The sequence below is a fragment of the Aspergillus pseudodeflectus genome, assembly GCF_044049435.1.
Source record: "Aspergillus pseudodeflectus strain CBS 756.74 chromosome Unknown BJX68scaffold_29, whole genome shotgun sequence".
Taxonomy (NCBI): Eukaryota; Fungi; Ascomycota; class Eurotiomycetes; order Eurotiales; family Aspergillaceae; genus Aspergillus; species Aspergillus pseudodeflectus.
The window spans coordinates 311,956-326,260 of record NW_027263805.1 but is presented as its reverse complement, the minus strand read 5'-3'; the positions used below and the strand labels follow the sequence as shown (position 1 = coordinate 326,260).

General features: G+C 52.6%; 7 protein-coding genes across 7 annotated transcripts; 4 read left to right on the top strand and 3 right to left on the bottom strand.

Annotated features, from left to right (window-relative positions):
- Positions 1–60: 60 nt before the first annotated feature.
- On the top strand, positions 61–774 carry BJX68DRAFT_268257 (uncharacterized protein; the record flags this gene model as incomplete). The annotated part of the gene is made up of 1 exon (XM_071046033.1): positions 61–774. One exon carries the CDS (start codon positions 61–63, stop codon positions 772–774), a length of 714 nt encoding a protein of 237 aa, XP_070897713.1.
- Positions 775–1,570: 796 nt separating this feature from the next.
- BJX68DRAFT_268256 (S-adenosyl-L-methionine-dependent methyltransferase) lies at positions 1,571–3,164 on the bottom strand (the record flags this gene model as incomplete). Its single annotated transcript, XM_071046032.1, has 6 exons — positions 1,571–1,864; positions 1,918–2,341; positions 2,422–2,512; positions 2,561–2,575; positions 2,633–2,777; positions 2,826–3,164. 6 exons carry the CDS (start codon positions 3,162–3,164, stop codon positions 1,571–1,573), a joined length of 1,308 nt encoding a protein of 435 aa, XP_070897712.1.
- A 228-nt stretch (positions 3,165–3,392) lies between these two features.
- Positions 3,393–5,311, top strand: BJX68DRAFT_268255 (cytochrome P450; the record flags this gene model as incomplete). The annotated part of the gene is made up of 4 exons (XM_071046031.1): positions 3,393–3,783; positions 3,830–3,864; positions 3,916–4,722; positions 4,769–5,311. The coding sequence occupies 4 exons, from the start codon at positions 3,393–3,395 to the stop codon at positions 5,309–5,311; spliced, it is 1,776 nt and encodes a 591-aa protein (XP_070897711.1).
- A 96-nt stretch (positions 5,312–5,407) lies between these two features.
- On the bottom strand, positions 5,408–8,077 carry BJX68DRAFT_268254 (uncharacterized protein; the record flags this gene model as incomplete). The annotated part of the gene is made up of 3 exons (XM_071046030.1): positions 5,408–6,958; positions 7,674–7,954; positions 8,029–8,077. 3 exons carry the CDS (start codon positions 8,075–8,077, stop codon positions 5,408–5,410), a joined length of 1,881 nt encoding a protein of 626 aa, XP_070897710.1.
- A 416-nt stretch (positions 8,078–8,493) lies between these two features.
- Positions 8,494–9,285, top strand: BJX68DRAFT_113430 (uncharacterized protein). Its single transcript, XM_071035948.1, has one exon. The coding sequence runs from the start codon at positions 8,723–8,725 to the stop codon at positions 9,155–9,157; it is 435 nt and encodes a 144-aa protein (XP_070897709.1). The 5' UTR covers positions 8,494–8,722; the 3' UTR covers positions 9,158–9,285.
- A 539-nt stretch (positions 9,286–9,824) lies between these two features.
- BJX68DRAFT_240058 (uncharacterized protein) lies at positions 9,825–10,546 on the bottom strand. Its single transcript, XM_071040620.1, has one exon. It carries the CDS (start codon positions 10,457–10,459, stop codon positions 9,989–9,991), a length of 471 nt encoding a protein of 156 aa, XP_070897708.1. The 5' UTR covers positions 10,460–10,546; the 3' UTR covers positions 9,825–9,988.
- Positions 10,547–12,565: 2,019 nt separating this feature from the next.
- On the top strand, positions 12,566–13,860 carry BJX68DRAFT_240057 (uncharacterized protein). Its single transcript, XM_071040619.1, has 2 exons — positions 12,566–13,178; positions 13,267–13,860. The coding sequence occupies exons 1-2, from the start codon at positions 12,631–12,633 to the stop codon at positions 13,763–13,765; spliced, it is 1,047 nt and encodes a 348-aa protein (XP_070897707.1). The 5' UTR covers positions 12,566–12,630; the 3' UTR covers positions 13,766–13,860.
- The last annotated feature ends 445 nt before the right edge of the window (positions 13,861–14,305 follow it).

Here is a 14,305-nt window from a genome sequence, read left to right as displayed (position 1 = left end):
AACCCAACACCCCGCATCGATCCGAAAGAGACCACACCCGCAGCGCCTGACGACCCCGGAATGACAACCCCCATCGAGAAGAAAAAGCCACCCAAGCTGAACAGGAAGAAGCCACCGGCAGACTCACCGGCAGCAGGCCCGACCCCTCCACCGTCCGAAGAGACAAGCATGCCCGCCGACCAGGCTGAATCTCAAGACCCGCCGAAGGGGGGCAATGCTCCTGACGACGCCGGGGATGACACAGTTAGTGACAGAGACAACAATCCGCCTTCCCAACAGGCCAATGATCAGGCTCCCGAAGAGGATAATCCGGGGCTGTCATCCGGTGAGGATGCCAGTCCCGCCGACCCCGAGTCGGACCCCGAACCTGATCCTGAGCCCGAGCCCGAGCCTCAACGTGAACCCGCGCGCACTCGCCGCACACACCCCCGCCGAACCATAACCCTCTCCCGCGAACGCGATGATCGCCCCGAAGTGTACCGCCGGGGCTCACAGCGCACGGGGGATCAGGCACTCTCCCGGCTTGACGACGTCGGACAGACCGTAAGCCAAGTCGGTGACGTAGCCCAGGACGTCGGCGGCAAGGCAGTTGGCACGCTTGGGAAAACTGCGGGGCAGACGCTGGGTGGGCTCACTGGTGGACAATCCCAGGAGGAGGGCCAAGGAAGTGGCAAGAAAGACGAGCAGTTGCGCCTCAGGCTGGATCTTAACTTGGATATTGAGGTGCAACTCAAGGCGAAGATCCATGGGGATTTGACGTTGCAGCTATTGTGAGTTTTTCTTCGTCAATGTTGCTCGTCCTGAAGGTGACTGACAAACACAAATATCTTAGGAACTAAAAGAGGCTGTCTGGGTTGTATATACGTACCTTGGGTGGCTATTAGGGAGGCTGAGCGAAGGTATAATGTTGTGGCACAGAATAACTTCCACAGTCGCTGTTATTGTCTGTTTGTCACAGTAGGCGTTAATTCAGCTGCGTGAATGTGGCTTTTGTACCAGTGTAGAAATAGTTCTCTCACGCGCATGGAAAATCGAGTACGATCTGTTGTGTCAGGCTTTGACCTGGGTCTTCAAAGTTCGCAGCACACGGACTTGGGTGGACTGGGCATGGTCCACTATACGGAGGGTAAACGGTATTGTGTGGGCTAGACGCCTGTACCAGTATAAATCTCCATAGTTTTCCACGAAGCCTTGTCTCCAGACCAAGATCAAACTACGACAGAAGCAGGATAGCATGGCTAGACGGTAGCACGAGGATTGATTGAAGTATATATGGCTATGGGGCGCGCTTCCACGACGGTCAGTTCGATGGGCTTGTTTAAACAAGCTTCATGCAGGAATAAGACAGGGAACAGCGTATCAGGGAAGACGGCGACACGACCTACCATGGTGGCAGGAAGATATGCAGTCAGCAGCGATGTCGTATGGCAGATCCAGACCTCGGACGGATTGCAAATAAAAGATGCAACGGCCGATGATCGAAGAGATGGCCGAAGAAACGAGCGGGACAAGAATGTGCCGATCAGCGATTATGCTTTAGCTCCCGCACGTGCAACAGCTGCGATCCATGCTAGGGCTTCCTGAACTCGATGAGGCCCGGTGCGAAACCTGGGAAACCAATAAAGGTTACCTCCAAACCCGCAAGTTTTTCCATGAGACGCCACTCGGGTTCTGTTCTCTCCCGTCCGCCAAACAGGAGAATCATCGCCGCATGGACAGGCGCCATCTCCGTCCTCCTCACATCCTCGTGCACCAGAATGCGGGAATGTGGCGCCATGGCTTCCGCGATGCGCTGCAGGACCCGGATAGCATCGAGATCAGGGAGGTTGTGCAGGACGTGGGAGAGGTTGTAGATCAGAGCTCCCTTGATTGGTTGCGGGCTGGCTCGTCCTTGTAATTCCACTCGATAATAGTAACTCCCGAGACGTCGCCAAGATCATCGTTGAATTCCTCGATGATGAGGTCCTCGTTTCGCAGTTGAGGGTAGGCCTCCTTCAGCTGGAGCAACAGTTCGCCCCTGCCGCCGCCAATGTCGACAATCTTCGTGGATGTTGATGGTCTGGAGCCTGCAAGGACTGGCTCCAGATCATACTTGATCGACTTGAGGCGTTCGGTCACGGGAGGGATACCGCCGAACTTGCCCACCATGAGCGTGTTGAAGCTATCCATGCGCCCTTCGGCTGCCATGATCGCATAGGTGTGTTCCTTGGCGTATTTCTCGTTTCTCATGACTTTGTACGCAAACTGCATCGGTGTCTCGCCATCACGGAAAGGATAGGCGAAATTTTCGTCCTTGAGCTTGCGGAGGAAAAAGGACCCAGCAAGGCTGATCTCAGTGGCACTTATCGAACTTAGCAGGGGAGTGCCAAGAGCCTGCGCGTCTTACTAGTGATCCCTCCATGTATCGCCGATTGATTCGACGCCAGATATCGGGTAAGGTCGTTTGCAGTATAGTGATCGTCCTTGGGGACGTCCATTAGACCCAAACTCCCCATGGCCAACAAGGTATCCTCTACTGCTGTCAACACAATTTTCACCGTCCAAAAGAGCGGAAACGTACGAAAGAGAGGTAAACCTAGTTTTGCAAAGTTGTCAGCTCTGTTCCATCGCTTTCTGAACCCGCGATCCGTACCTGGCCCTGTGGCAGTTACGGCAATCGCACCCTTGCTGTTATACGCCGCCAATGCCTCTCTTGCCGATAGAGCCTTATCGCTCTGTCCGACGATGTTGAACAGCTTGAAGTGGGCAGCGACCGGGAAAAACGGCATGAGTGCCGGCTATATGCGATCAGCGTCAGTTCAGGATTGGTCGAGGAGAAAGTTGACGACATACCGTGGTGAGTATGCGGGCCACACGGCCGTGACGGGAGTAGGATTCATGGTGTGACGACCTATCAGTTGGCCCGGAAACTTTTGAGATAAAGACGAGGCCACGCCGTAGATGAAAGCGCACAGAACCTTGAAGACTTGAGAGGATGCGGAGAAGCTGGGGGTCGGCGTGCTGTCGACGGGTGGTCGGCCGGCGGCGATTCGACCCTTGAAGAAGGTGCAATGCACATCATGGATCATCAATGCCTGGGAAGGGTAGCCGCAAAAGTCTCGCTGCCCAGAGGGAAGGTGCATCGCACCGGAAGAACACCGAACTTCGTGCCCTGACCATGTCATGGCTGAATCGCTAATGCCTGAGTTGCCTGATCTTATCCAAGAGCACGAGCACGGGCCAAGGAATATCACACGAATGTCTGATTGGCTCGCTCGTACCCAGTGGGTCTTTACGAGCGTCCGAATCATGTCTTCAGTATATGACCTCAAAGAAGACATCCATTGGATATAAAGGGTGTCGCAAATGCAAGGAAGTTCAAAGAGTTCCAAGTTCCAAGGAACATCTTCAACATGTTGTGGACGACCATCGCGGCAATCCCAGCCATCTGGACCATCCACACCATCACCTCGCTCCTGCGCAATCGGTCTCTAGCACGCAAGACAAACCTGCCCTACATCCTCTTTCCATTTTCCGAGGCGAACTTATTCTACATCTTTCTTTTGGAGACACGATGGTTCAGGCATTTGGTGACTCATGTCCTCCCTGCCACTTGGGCTGACTACATTGACGACAGCACTTTCAAGCTCCGTTGGACAGGGAAAGATCGCATGGCGAAGAGATACGGCGGCGTCTATCTCTATGTCACTCCAGGCGGAATCAGTTGCAATGTCACGGATGCCGATGTGGTCGAGCAGGTCTGTAAGGCGAGGCATAGTTTTGTCAAGCCGGTTAAGCATCTGGGTATGTCGCCATTGAGGTCATTGTGACTTGAGCTGACGATGCATAGAGGCATTTGAAATGTATGGGACCAGTGTGTTCACGGTATGTTGCCCATGGACCTCCAGTTGTTTACGTCGAAACTGACGGGAACAGTCCGAAGGACCTCAGTGGTCATACCATCATCGATACACTGCCCCAGCATTCAACGACAAAAACAATGCGCTCGTCTGGCGTGCGACCATGGGGCAAGCGCGAGAGATGTTGGAGTATTGGGAATCAAAGTACCCTGGACCGGGACAGCTCAAACCCGGCTTGGTGCTGCCGGATGCTAGAGAGGACATGCTGGAATTGTCACTCAATGTTATATCCGACGCGGGGTTTGGCGTGAAGCTACCTTTCAAACCATCATTTACAGGTGCTGCAGGAGATTCAAGTGACTTGTTCCAGGATTCGTCCACACCTCCCACGGGGTACCAATTTACCTTCCGTGGCGTCATGGAGTATATGAATCGTTCCATGCTGTCGGTCTTCTTTGCCAATGGTGTCCTTCCAAAGTGGGTCCCGCACCGCCTGGTACCCTTTTTCAGAAAAGATTTCGCGGCACATGAGGACCTAGAGAAATTCCTACATGCCTTGATTAGGAGGGCCGAAACCGCCGAAGACGAAACGCACAATCTGTTGGAAAGGTTGGTCCGCTCGCGACGAGAAGAACAAGAAGTGACGAATAAGCGGAATCCTGGGCTCTCCGACGCGGAGGTGCTCGGTAACGTGTATATCTTTTCCATCGCCGGTCATGAAACCACAGCGACCACACTGCGCTTCGCCCTCGTCCTCTTGGCTATCCACGAGAATGTCCAGGAGACACTGCATAGGGAGATCGTGGAGGTATTGGGCGACGGACCTCTTGATTCCGAGTATGAGAGTGCATTCCCCAGACTAGTGACACCATTATGTATCATGGTAAGTTGCTCACGCCGATTGACGGAACCGTGCTAACGGGGGACAGCTCGAAACACTCCGACTGTACCCCCCGGTCGTCAGCATCCCAAAACTGACTCCTCCAACCGGCGCGGAGCTTGTCTTGAATGAGGAAATCCACCATCTTCCACCGAATGTGCGCGTGAATCTGAATTGCAATGCACTGCACAATTCCAGCGAGTACTGGGGGCCTGATGCAGGAACCTGGGATCCGAGCCGCTGGGACAAACGAAATCCAGATAGCTTCCTGGCAAAAAATGATGGGGTTGAGGGACTTTCTGGCCCAGGGCTAGAGTCGAACAGGATCCATAAACCTCACCGCGGCTGCTTTATCCCTTTCAGCGATGGAATGCGCGCATGCGTTGGGAGGAAATTTGCACAAGCGGAGTTTGTCGCGGCGCTGGTCGTGTTATTTAGGGATTATCGCGTGACACCAGCAACGCTTGAGGGGGAGACCATACAGGATGCAAGGAAGCGAACAGAGAGAGCTTTGCAGGAAAGCTCAACATTTCTTACCTTGAGCCTCACTGACAAAGTGCCTCTAATATTCCAGCGGAGAGCGAGTACATAGCTTGCCAAGGATGCGCCATTATAACGATTTCTCCACTCCCAAGTTTCCAGCTAATAGTCGGCATGTAAAATGAAGTGATTGGTTCTTAATCAGTTTTCAAGTCTCTTCAAGCTTGTGATTATTCGACGAAAGATAAGGTCCAAAGACAGTAGCTTTGAGTGAAGCAGCGGTAGATGCATTAGTAGCGTCCGAGTTCGCCCAGTGGCGACAAGATAGCAAGTTTGACGGAGGAAGGTCACCAGCTGGACCGGGTAGGTGCAAAAGCTCGGTGACGAAATTCCACGCCCCTTCGAGCCCATCTGGCTTGGTGAGAAATGTAACGGCGTAGCGCGAAGCGTCCTTATCTAGCCCCGGCTGTGGTAGGCAGAAGAAGTCGTGAACTCGAGCTTCCTCAGGAGGCAGCCGATCCTTATTGTCCGCCCTTGCGTAGTCCTCTTCCATCTTTAGGATGCGGGAAAATATTGCATGGTACTGTCGAGCATTCAGAAGCCATTCTTGCCGGGGTATTCGCCGCAGCAGGTCAAGACCTTTGCGACGAAGATCTGGGTACCGACATTTCCAAGCAACTGCATGTAATGGGTATATCAGTCCAAGGTCGAGGCTCATCGTTCTGCGACCGTCATCGCCCGACAACAGTTCTTCGGCAAGGCCAATAATCTCCTCGTACTGTGCGCTATATTTATCCCAGTCACATTCACTGGACACCACATAAGCGGCAACTCCCATTTCCGACCCAAGGTGCATGATCCGGATAACATTCGCCGCTGCCTTCTCTTCTGAACTCCACGTATGCTCTCGCCTCTCGAGCAGATCCCTGAAGTTGGCTTTCCACAACTCGAATCCCCTTCGCAGTCCAGCAGAGGCCGCCATCTGATCGCCCGTGGGTGAAGCCATGATTTCAGCGTTGTGGTCCAGTTTCTGGAACAGGTCCGCAGACGCTGTGACCAAGTCAACCAGGCCCACTCTTGCTTCTCGTAGAGTCTCGAATCGTTCAGCCAATTTCGGTCCGCCGTCCACTAGTTCGTGCAATATCAACCTGCTGCGAGGCAGTGGCCCGAACTCCGACGCGTTGAGGTTGAACAGTGTAAGAATGGGAGCAAGCTCTGTTTCCAGGAAGTGGTCTTCGTATGAGAAGCATCGCCTGCCACGGGGCCCCAGTCCATTTCTGTGGTTCTGACGCCAATTTCGCAGGATGTCTATACCACTTGCAATGTGTGTCGCAGCAGCAGCCGAGTTATGACGAATAAACTCGAAGCATGTAAAGATAATGCTCGCAACGACGACGATCGGAACAGACATATCGCCGATACTAGCTTTCTGGACGATAGACCGTATCGCTTGGTTGTACAGCAGTTCGGCAACCACAGAGTCCGATGTTTGTCCGCCTTCGTACTCGTGGAGCGACCCGAGAGCCGCCAATCCTTGGCGAATCGCAGGTTCCGCAAGGCTTAACTGGAGCACACTCCGTTTCCAAAAGTCCGCGTCCAAGAACCCAGCTAACTGCGGCGATGTAGTGTGGAAGAAGAAGTCGAGAGCACGCGATTCCGAGGCGGAGAGGGAACGCGCGACCGGCTGCAGGTGCAGCGCTGGGCCGGGTTCCGGAATCGCGTAGCCATCGCATTTCCGACCGGTCCCCAGGCATCTTTTCTCACAGTGTTAAATTTATCCTATCCCGGGAGATTGCGAAAGATCTCACCGCGAGCATGATGGCTTTCCCTCGTCACATTTTACCCTCCGTATCCTGGAACCCGTCAGAGTGATGGAGGAGAGTACGCGACCGCGACTGACTTGCAGGTAATACACCCTGTTCGGACCTTGGGCTTACTGGCCCGCGATCTCCGCACCGTTGAGTCCATGGGATCAGCATCAATATGAAATGATTAAATGAGACGTGTTGATTGTACTTCGCGGTGTCAAGCAAAGAGTGTTGTTGTTGGGAGGACCAAACTTCGACCGGCGGTTCAGCCCGTCTTGGGATCACGTGGTCAACCCCATTGCCCCCGCCACTCTGCTCGCGATTTAGGCGCCGTTATGGTTCTATGGGCGGCTGAAACCAATTGGCCATTATTCTAGCGATGACCTTCTACGTTGTAGACATCTACCGTTCATCAGCATTCCGGCGACAGTTCGCTAGCGTGGACGATCTTCCGCATTGATCTCCATCACCTCCGCGCCGCCTGCGCCACAAGTTATCCCTCTACGGTACCACGAGTCATGACTCATGAGCTTTTCTCTTCGTCGATTGTTCAACATTATTGATCAGGCTAATAATCAATTGCCGTCATTTCGCCGGGGGAATGACCAGACAGTCTCCTGGAATCGCTGGGCGCCCTCTTGATTCTCCAATTGTCGAGAGACATACCCTCTTATTCAATATCGCCAGGAAGGGCCAAAATATATAGTGACCCATGGGCCCGTCGTTCACTCTATAGTCGCGAGCATCGTCCTCGATGGCCTCGAGCACGGTCAGGTTACCGGCGCCGTCGTCAATGAGACTCTCTTCCACATCTCCGGCGATGTGGTATCGCGCCCAGATGCCGTCGCCGTACCGTCCGTCACGTAGCACCTCAACGTATTTGGTGGCCCAGGGCTCGACGAGTTCTATTCCGGCGGTGTTGTCAAGGACGTCCTGCACGCGGAGGTCTAGGAAAAGTTGCTCAGGAAGACTAGAGGTTTCATTGCTTGAGACTCGCAAGGTTGAGGCAAACAAAACGCACGGTGCGTGAAAGCAGCAAAGAAAATAGCGACGATAGGATGTAGGCTCATATTGAACGGAATGATGATGAGAGCGGTTCTGGAAAAGGTTGACAACTAGACTAAGGGACATGGCGAGGTATCTCGCCCATTTATAGATGGATGGCCGTCGTGAAAGTTGGAATGGCCCAATGCCTGGAACTGCGAGATCAGTCCATATAGGGAGCGTAGTCGGATGCACGTTGGATGCATGTTGGTCTTGGTGATGAGACGCGGTATTATGAGATAAGCGGGGGTACCATTTGGCCTGCGTCCAGAGTATCCTGAACCACCGCCTGGTAAGATATCTTACAAAAATATCGTCGCAATCTTACTCCACACTGGGATCTGAGACCAACAACTAGTGGGGTCAGAGCTCAGGCACCCGTTCAGCTTTTTTTGGCGGCCGAACGGGTGCCTGGGCCCCCCCGCATCAAACAAACATTTCCCTTTGTTGTCCCCTGCCCCGTCCAAACTCCTACGTCCTGACTCTGGGGCTTTCGCTGTTGCCATCTGCTACCTCCAAGCGCCCTCTGTTCCTCATCCTCAATATTTTCTCCACTCCTCCATTGAACGAATCTTACCAAGGTACTGTATCACTAATCCAACCGCAAGGCCTTGGCAAGGTTCCTCGCTGAGCAAATCCTGAACTAACAAGACGGAAACTGGACTAGAGCCATGAGTCTAACCATCTCGCCAACCTCGCTCGTCGAACAGCTGTTCCTCGACCTCTCCCTCCAAGAAGTCCTCACCGACACCACAAACTTCGTCGAGCCCTGGAAAGGCATGTACGTCGATTCGATAAACGACGGCCGATACGGCGACGCGATCTGGGCACGATACCATATCTACGGCGATCCGGAACCCATGCCATGTGACTGTGGCCACGACCCGGCGAGGAAGATGACGGTGATGGAGGAAATCAAGGAAGATGCCCTGGCATACCGGGTCAATGACCCTGACATATACTTTGACGCTTTATTATTCTATGCGACGACTAGTGCTGCTGATGGGCATCCTGATATTATTGAGGTGATCACAAACTTGAGCGAGGAGGATATTGCGGAGTTCAAGGCCAAGGAAGACGAAGAGCGTAATGGTGAATCTGATTGAGCTTATGAACAATGTCAGCGGCCTTCCGGGAGCGGTCTTCGACCTTGGGGCCAGGATTTAGGTGTTTCTCTGAGCTGTTGCTCTTCATGAGTTCGGCTGCTAAGCAGGTTTGGAGGCTGGAGGGGTCAGGGCCGGGTGTCTTGGAGGCCGTGATGGTGAAGTGTGCTGCGGTTATGGTCGGAATAGAGATGGGCAAAGGTTGAGAAAATTGGCTGGTTTTTGAAGACCAGACACAGGCAGCCTTGGGCGAACCATGTCATAGACACAGTGAGGCCCTTCTCGAATCGTAGACTACATGACCTGCAAATATGCCCGGCTTAATGAAGTGCTTCCAGTAGCCGACTTTCCCTTTTTGGCCCGTCCTAGCAACATGATTCTTGGCCCCCATTCTAAAAGCTCCCATTTCCTGCCATGACTTGGCGAAACACTCTTGTGTTCTTCATTCGTTGGGATTGTATGAGAGTGCGGTTGATAAGACGAGGCGGGTGTTGAATGGTCCTAGTGCAGTGATGGTGAGGAGGGGACCATGCGGAGATATCTGTACTCGAAGGGGGATGTTATGGTTCCATGGCAAGCTGTTCTGGAACATGTGGAGGAGGCTAGGCGAGTGATTAAGGATGGGGAGCAGAACGTCAATGTTGTGGAGTTCGAGGGGAGTGGGCATGTTGGGCAGTTGGCTTTTGATCCAGAGGGGTAATGGCGTGTTATCAAGCACGTTCTTTGAGCTATATATTCTGGCTCAGGGCATACATCGCTTAAGCTCTCACACTAGGACCCTTCGTCGACTTCTAGTGCTCTTATCCCAGTCATCCGCGCCCAAATTGTGGATGATCAAGTACTCTTGACCTTCTCGAGATTCGCCCTCGCCCTCGCCATCAACCCGAACAACCTGTCCTTGGTAGCAGCACTATCCAAAAACTCGACCGTCCTGTCAATCCTGTCCCCAGACTCATCCATCCAGAACATAAACACATATTCCCCCTTGTATCTCCACTCCTCCTCATCCCCATCCATAACTTCCTCCCTAAAGTGCGGTTCACTAGTCGCCCACACGACAACTCTATTACTCCCTTCGCACTCAAAGTACTCCTTAGCGGTGACAGGAAATCCAGTCATTACCTCGGAGAGAGAGGCGCCATGTGCCAAAAAGCCGGTCTTCGTGAATGGGCCCGGTGGGTTCAAGCTCGTCGGCGCGAACTCGTGCGTGTAGGCTTCGCTAAGGAGGGAGGCGAGGAGGTCTTTATCAAGGTTCGTGAAGTGAGAGATGTATTTCTGAGCCGTGAGGAGACGCGTGGAAGACATGTTGTTGGCAGGTGTTTTCTATCGTTTACGCTGCAGGATTTGGCACATTCGGTATCAATGTCGCGCGTAGAGAGTGTGGCTTTTATACGCCCCTGATTTGTAGAATGTAGTTTCGGATTTATATCATGGCAGTGCTCCTCATGCCCTACCGCGGAGGAGTTAAGAATATATCCGATTTTCGGTTACCGCGCCGGAGATAGCATCTCCATCGTTCTCGGTCGATTTCTTGCCAGTGAAGAAGCCCGCTCTTCTGAGATCAGCTTCACTCCACTATCCACGTTTTGATTAGCCCGCTCGTGTTCTGGACATCTGACTCATCACTTTGGGTGTTGTAGGAGTACTTTTAAGGAAGAACATTAATCTAATATTAAGCTGAGCTCCTACAGTAATAGGTGCATTGAAAGTAAGAGGTTGTTTGCTTCGGCGAAGTGGTTCCGTGCGAGATGCGTACTTTCTATCGAGGTCATGAGCGGTCCTTTGCCCCCTCTCCCACTCTATGCGAGACATGTATAGACATTCCTGGATCTACATCAGATTACTACTATACATACTCTAAATATTACCTGACCTCCCTTATGGTTGGCCTGTTTAATTATCCATGAATAGCGCTTACTGCATCGCACGGCTCAGGATTACATCAACTCGACCGACGGAGCCCGACAGAAATATCCTGGTACCCACCCTACCCGATGAAGTGGCAACTATAAAAGCCAATCTCCTTGGATTCAGCTGCCAGAGTCCTTGGAGAAGCCGAAGCAGATCCTAGTGAAGACATATAAGCATTTTGGTCACAATGGGGCTGTCCTACAGAAAGTGGAAGGCGTTTGGTGGCGCATGCCAACTTACACTCTTGAACTATTTTGTTTTTTTATATATATATGATATGCGCACCAGGAGTGTTAAGCGATACGCTGCACATAGAAAGAGATTGGCATAGCATCATAATAGTATATATTCTCAAGATATTGGAATTCTGAAACACAGTTCTAAATAGCGGTTTGTGATGGGTGATTTTTGCAGTAGGCGTGTAGGCACTTGCGTTGGATGCGTTTGTCCTTTCCACCTTCCACCGAGCTGACTGTTGCAGGCAGGAGACTGAACGCTGTTTGAATGGCGGTAGAAATGAAGTCTCCATAAACGAAAATACAGAAAGGCCTTGTTTTGCGGTAGGGCTGTAAGTGTGTGTAGAGAGTGTGGGCAACAAGGTGAGGAAATATTGAGGCACTTCGGATGAAGTGTCTCCGAGGCCAATAGAGCCGGGCTTCCTCCCTCCATAATGACGAGCATAATATTGAAGCAGGCTTACTTGAATCATGCACATCTGGGGCGGCGCAGGGCCAGTGGAGAGCGCTATAGCGAATCAAGCAAGCGGACTGCCGGAGGTTGTCACGTAGCAGTCCAAGTGGACAGGGGTAGTGAACGACCTGGTCGAATCAGATCATCCGAGAAATAAAGAATAATAAAGCCAACGGCCTGTTCCTGGATCTGGCAAATTAGCATCGCTTGGTGCACAAATCGGATGATCCATCTGGGTGATCCGGCCAACTTCCGGCTATGCGAGGGTCCGAGGGACCAGGAACCAGGGTTGGGTGGAACGATGTGTGTAGCGTTGGAACTATTGAACTCGGTCTTCGGACGCAACAGCCCTATCGGGTACAAAGCGCTGCTAAGTGGGTCGGTCGTCTACTCGCCAACACTGGGCGCGCGAATTTGAGATATCGAACAAGATTGTCCATTACTAGGGTGCCTTGCTCGAAAACTGTACGTAGCTTCCAGATACGGAGGGGCTCTATCTCGCTTTGAGACAATGTTTTAGTCGAATCGGCACGTTCCTACTCGACCCCCTAAACGATCGCATCCAGGACAAACGCAGAGTCACCTCGAACCGCCGCCCTGTCCCTGCCAAGCGAGACTAAGCTGCAAGCTAGCGTTGTCGGAGATTGCGTTCCTTTATAGCCTCAAACGAACCAGTTGAACCGAACAGGACCAAAATATTAGAGTGGCACTGGTGCCTAGCGGCTCTAGCCGAGCCATATGGGGTGCCTGTGCCTGGCAATGGCATAATATAAGACTCCTTGTCGCCCCATATCCCGCAAGTGAGAACCTTGTCCATCTTTACCTTTCTTCCATTCAGCCTCATTCCAGTCCCATACAACCTTGAATCCGCCACCATGAACGGGGTCAACGCCTCCGTCAACGCCGGTTGGTACACCTTCTCCAACCTCGGCCCGCTGACCACAACATTCACCCCCTCTGCGCACTGCACCGCCTCGGACCAGATGGTGCTTGGCTACCTCAACACGATGCCAAAGTACGGCGGAAACATCTATGGGGAGTGGAACGTCCAGTGCACGACTGAGATCAACTATGAAGCCGACTGCATGCCGACAACAACTGAAGCATCGACCACAACACCCCTGGCGTTCACCGGAACCTCGGAGGAAGAGTACGAGGAATACCTGGATGCCGAGATCGAGTGGGAGGGATATCAGGTGTATTACTCGCCCGGTCTGCACTGTCCCAAGGGGTGGACGACAATTGGCATGATTGGCCGTGATGCAGGCGATAAAACGACTTCGTCGGGCATTCTGTCCCCGCTAGTCTCAACGACGCAGACGGAGAATCCCATGACCTCGGGATATTACGACTACGAGGACCCCGCCTCGGTGATGAAGAGTATCCTCGAGCCACAGCAGACCATGGCGCTGTGCTGTCCCAGGTACGCATACGCATCATACCTATCAGGAGCCCTACGCTGGTTCGTCCACTTTATTTAAAGAAACTAATTCTCCCTCCTCGCCTCGCAGCGGCATGACCGCCGACACCGCCGGCGCCTGCTACTCCTTCGTCAAAGACTACACGCCCACCTACGGCTGCCAAGTATACACGGGCTACAACTACGAGTACGGCCCGAGCACGGTCACGTACGTTGATTTTACCGACAGCGGCGTCACTCGCACGACGGTCGTCGAGGCGCCCACCGAGACAATCTCGCGTGTCACGACCGACACCACGCGGCTGGATCCTGATCAGACGTATTACTCCGGTCTGATGTATGCGCCCGTTATTACGCTGCTGTATCATGAGGAGGATCTGGTTGCGGCGACGGAGACAGCTGAGGCGAATAGTGGGAGCGCGAATGAAATTAATGAGGAGGGCGAGAGTGAGAGTGCGAGTGAGACTCCGTCGAATGGTGCAGGACGCCTTGGGGGAACAAGTCGGTCTGGGTGGGAGGGTTTGGGCTCTGTTGTTGGGATCTGGATCGGTGCTGCGGCGCTTGGGGCAGCGATGGTTCTTCCGTGGTAGGCATGCTTGAGTCAGATTATTTGCGGACTCTTCTTTATAGCTCTAACTCCTTCAAGAATTGTACTAATGCAAATGGTCGCCCGCCGCTGCGCCACTACTTTGTATGCGAGATCAAAACCCCCGCACCGAAACGAAATATATGCATATGTAACCCCCGCAGGACTTCATGGAATTCATGTATAAGTCGAAATTTTATAAGTCCAAATCACAACAAAGTAAACATCCATGATCACTCAAAAAAGCCACAAATGCCACCACTAGGTTTAGCACGGTAGGATATACAATGCTACTCGCACCCACCTCAAAAGCCCCTACCACATCTCAGGCCATCCTCTGTGGACTAGACTTTCGCTCGAGTAGGTTAGCATCCTCCACTACATTTTAAATCTTCTGAGCCGCATTTAAAAGAAGTGCCCTGGGTGGGTCTTCTGTGGAGGACATGATGTGCTGGGGAAATGAAAGGCTTTAAGAAAAAGACAGAGTCAGGAAAATGACGATTTTCGTGGGTGTCAACTGCTTGATTCGATAAAAGCTCCTTAC

Coding starts and splice junctions, on each gene's coding strand:
- BJX68DRAFT_113430 (XM_071035948.1), top strand. CDS start 8,723: ATGAGTCTAACCATCTCGCCAACCTCGCTCGTCGAACAGCTGTTCCTC.
- BJX68DRAFT_240058 (XM_071040620.1), bottom strand. CDS start 10,459: ATGTCTTCCACGCGTCTCCTCACGGCTCAGAAATACATCTCTCACTTC.
- BJX68DRAFT_240057 (XM_071040619.1), top strand. CDS start 12,631: ATGAACGGGGTCAACGCCTCCGTCAACGCCGGTTGGTACACCTTCTCC. Junction 13,179..13,266: donor ATGGCGCTGTGCTGTCCCAG/GTACGCATACGC, acceptor CTCGCCTCGCAG/CGGCATGACCGCCGACACCG.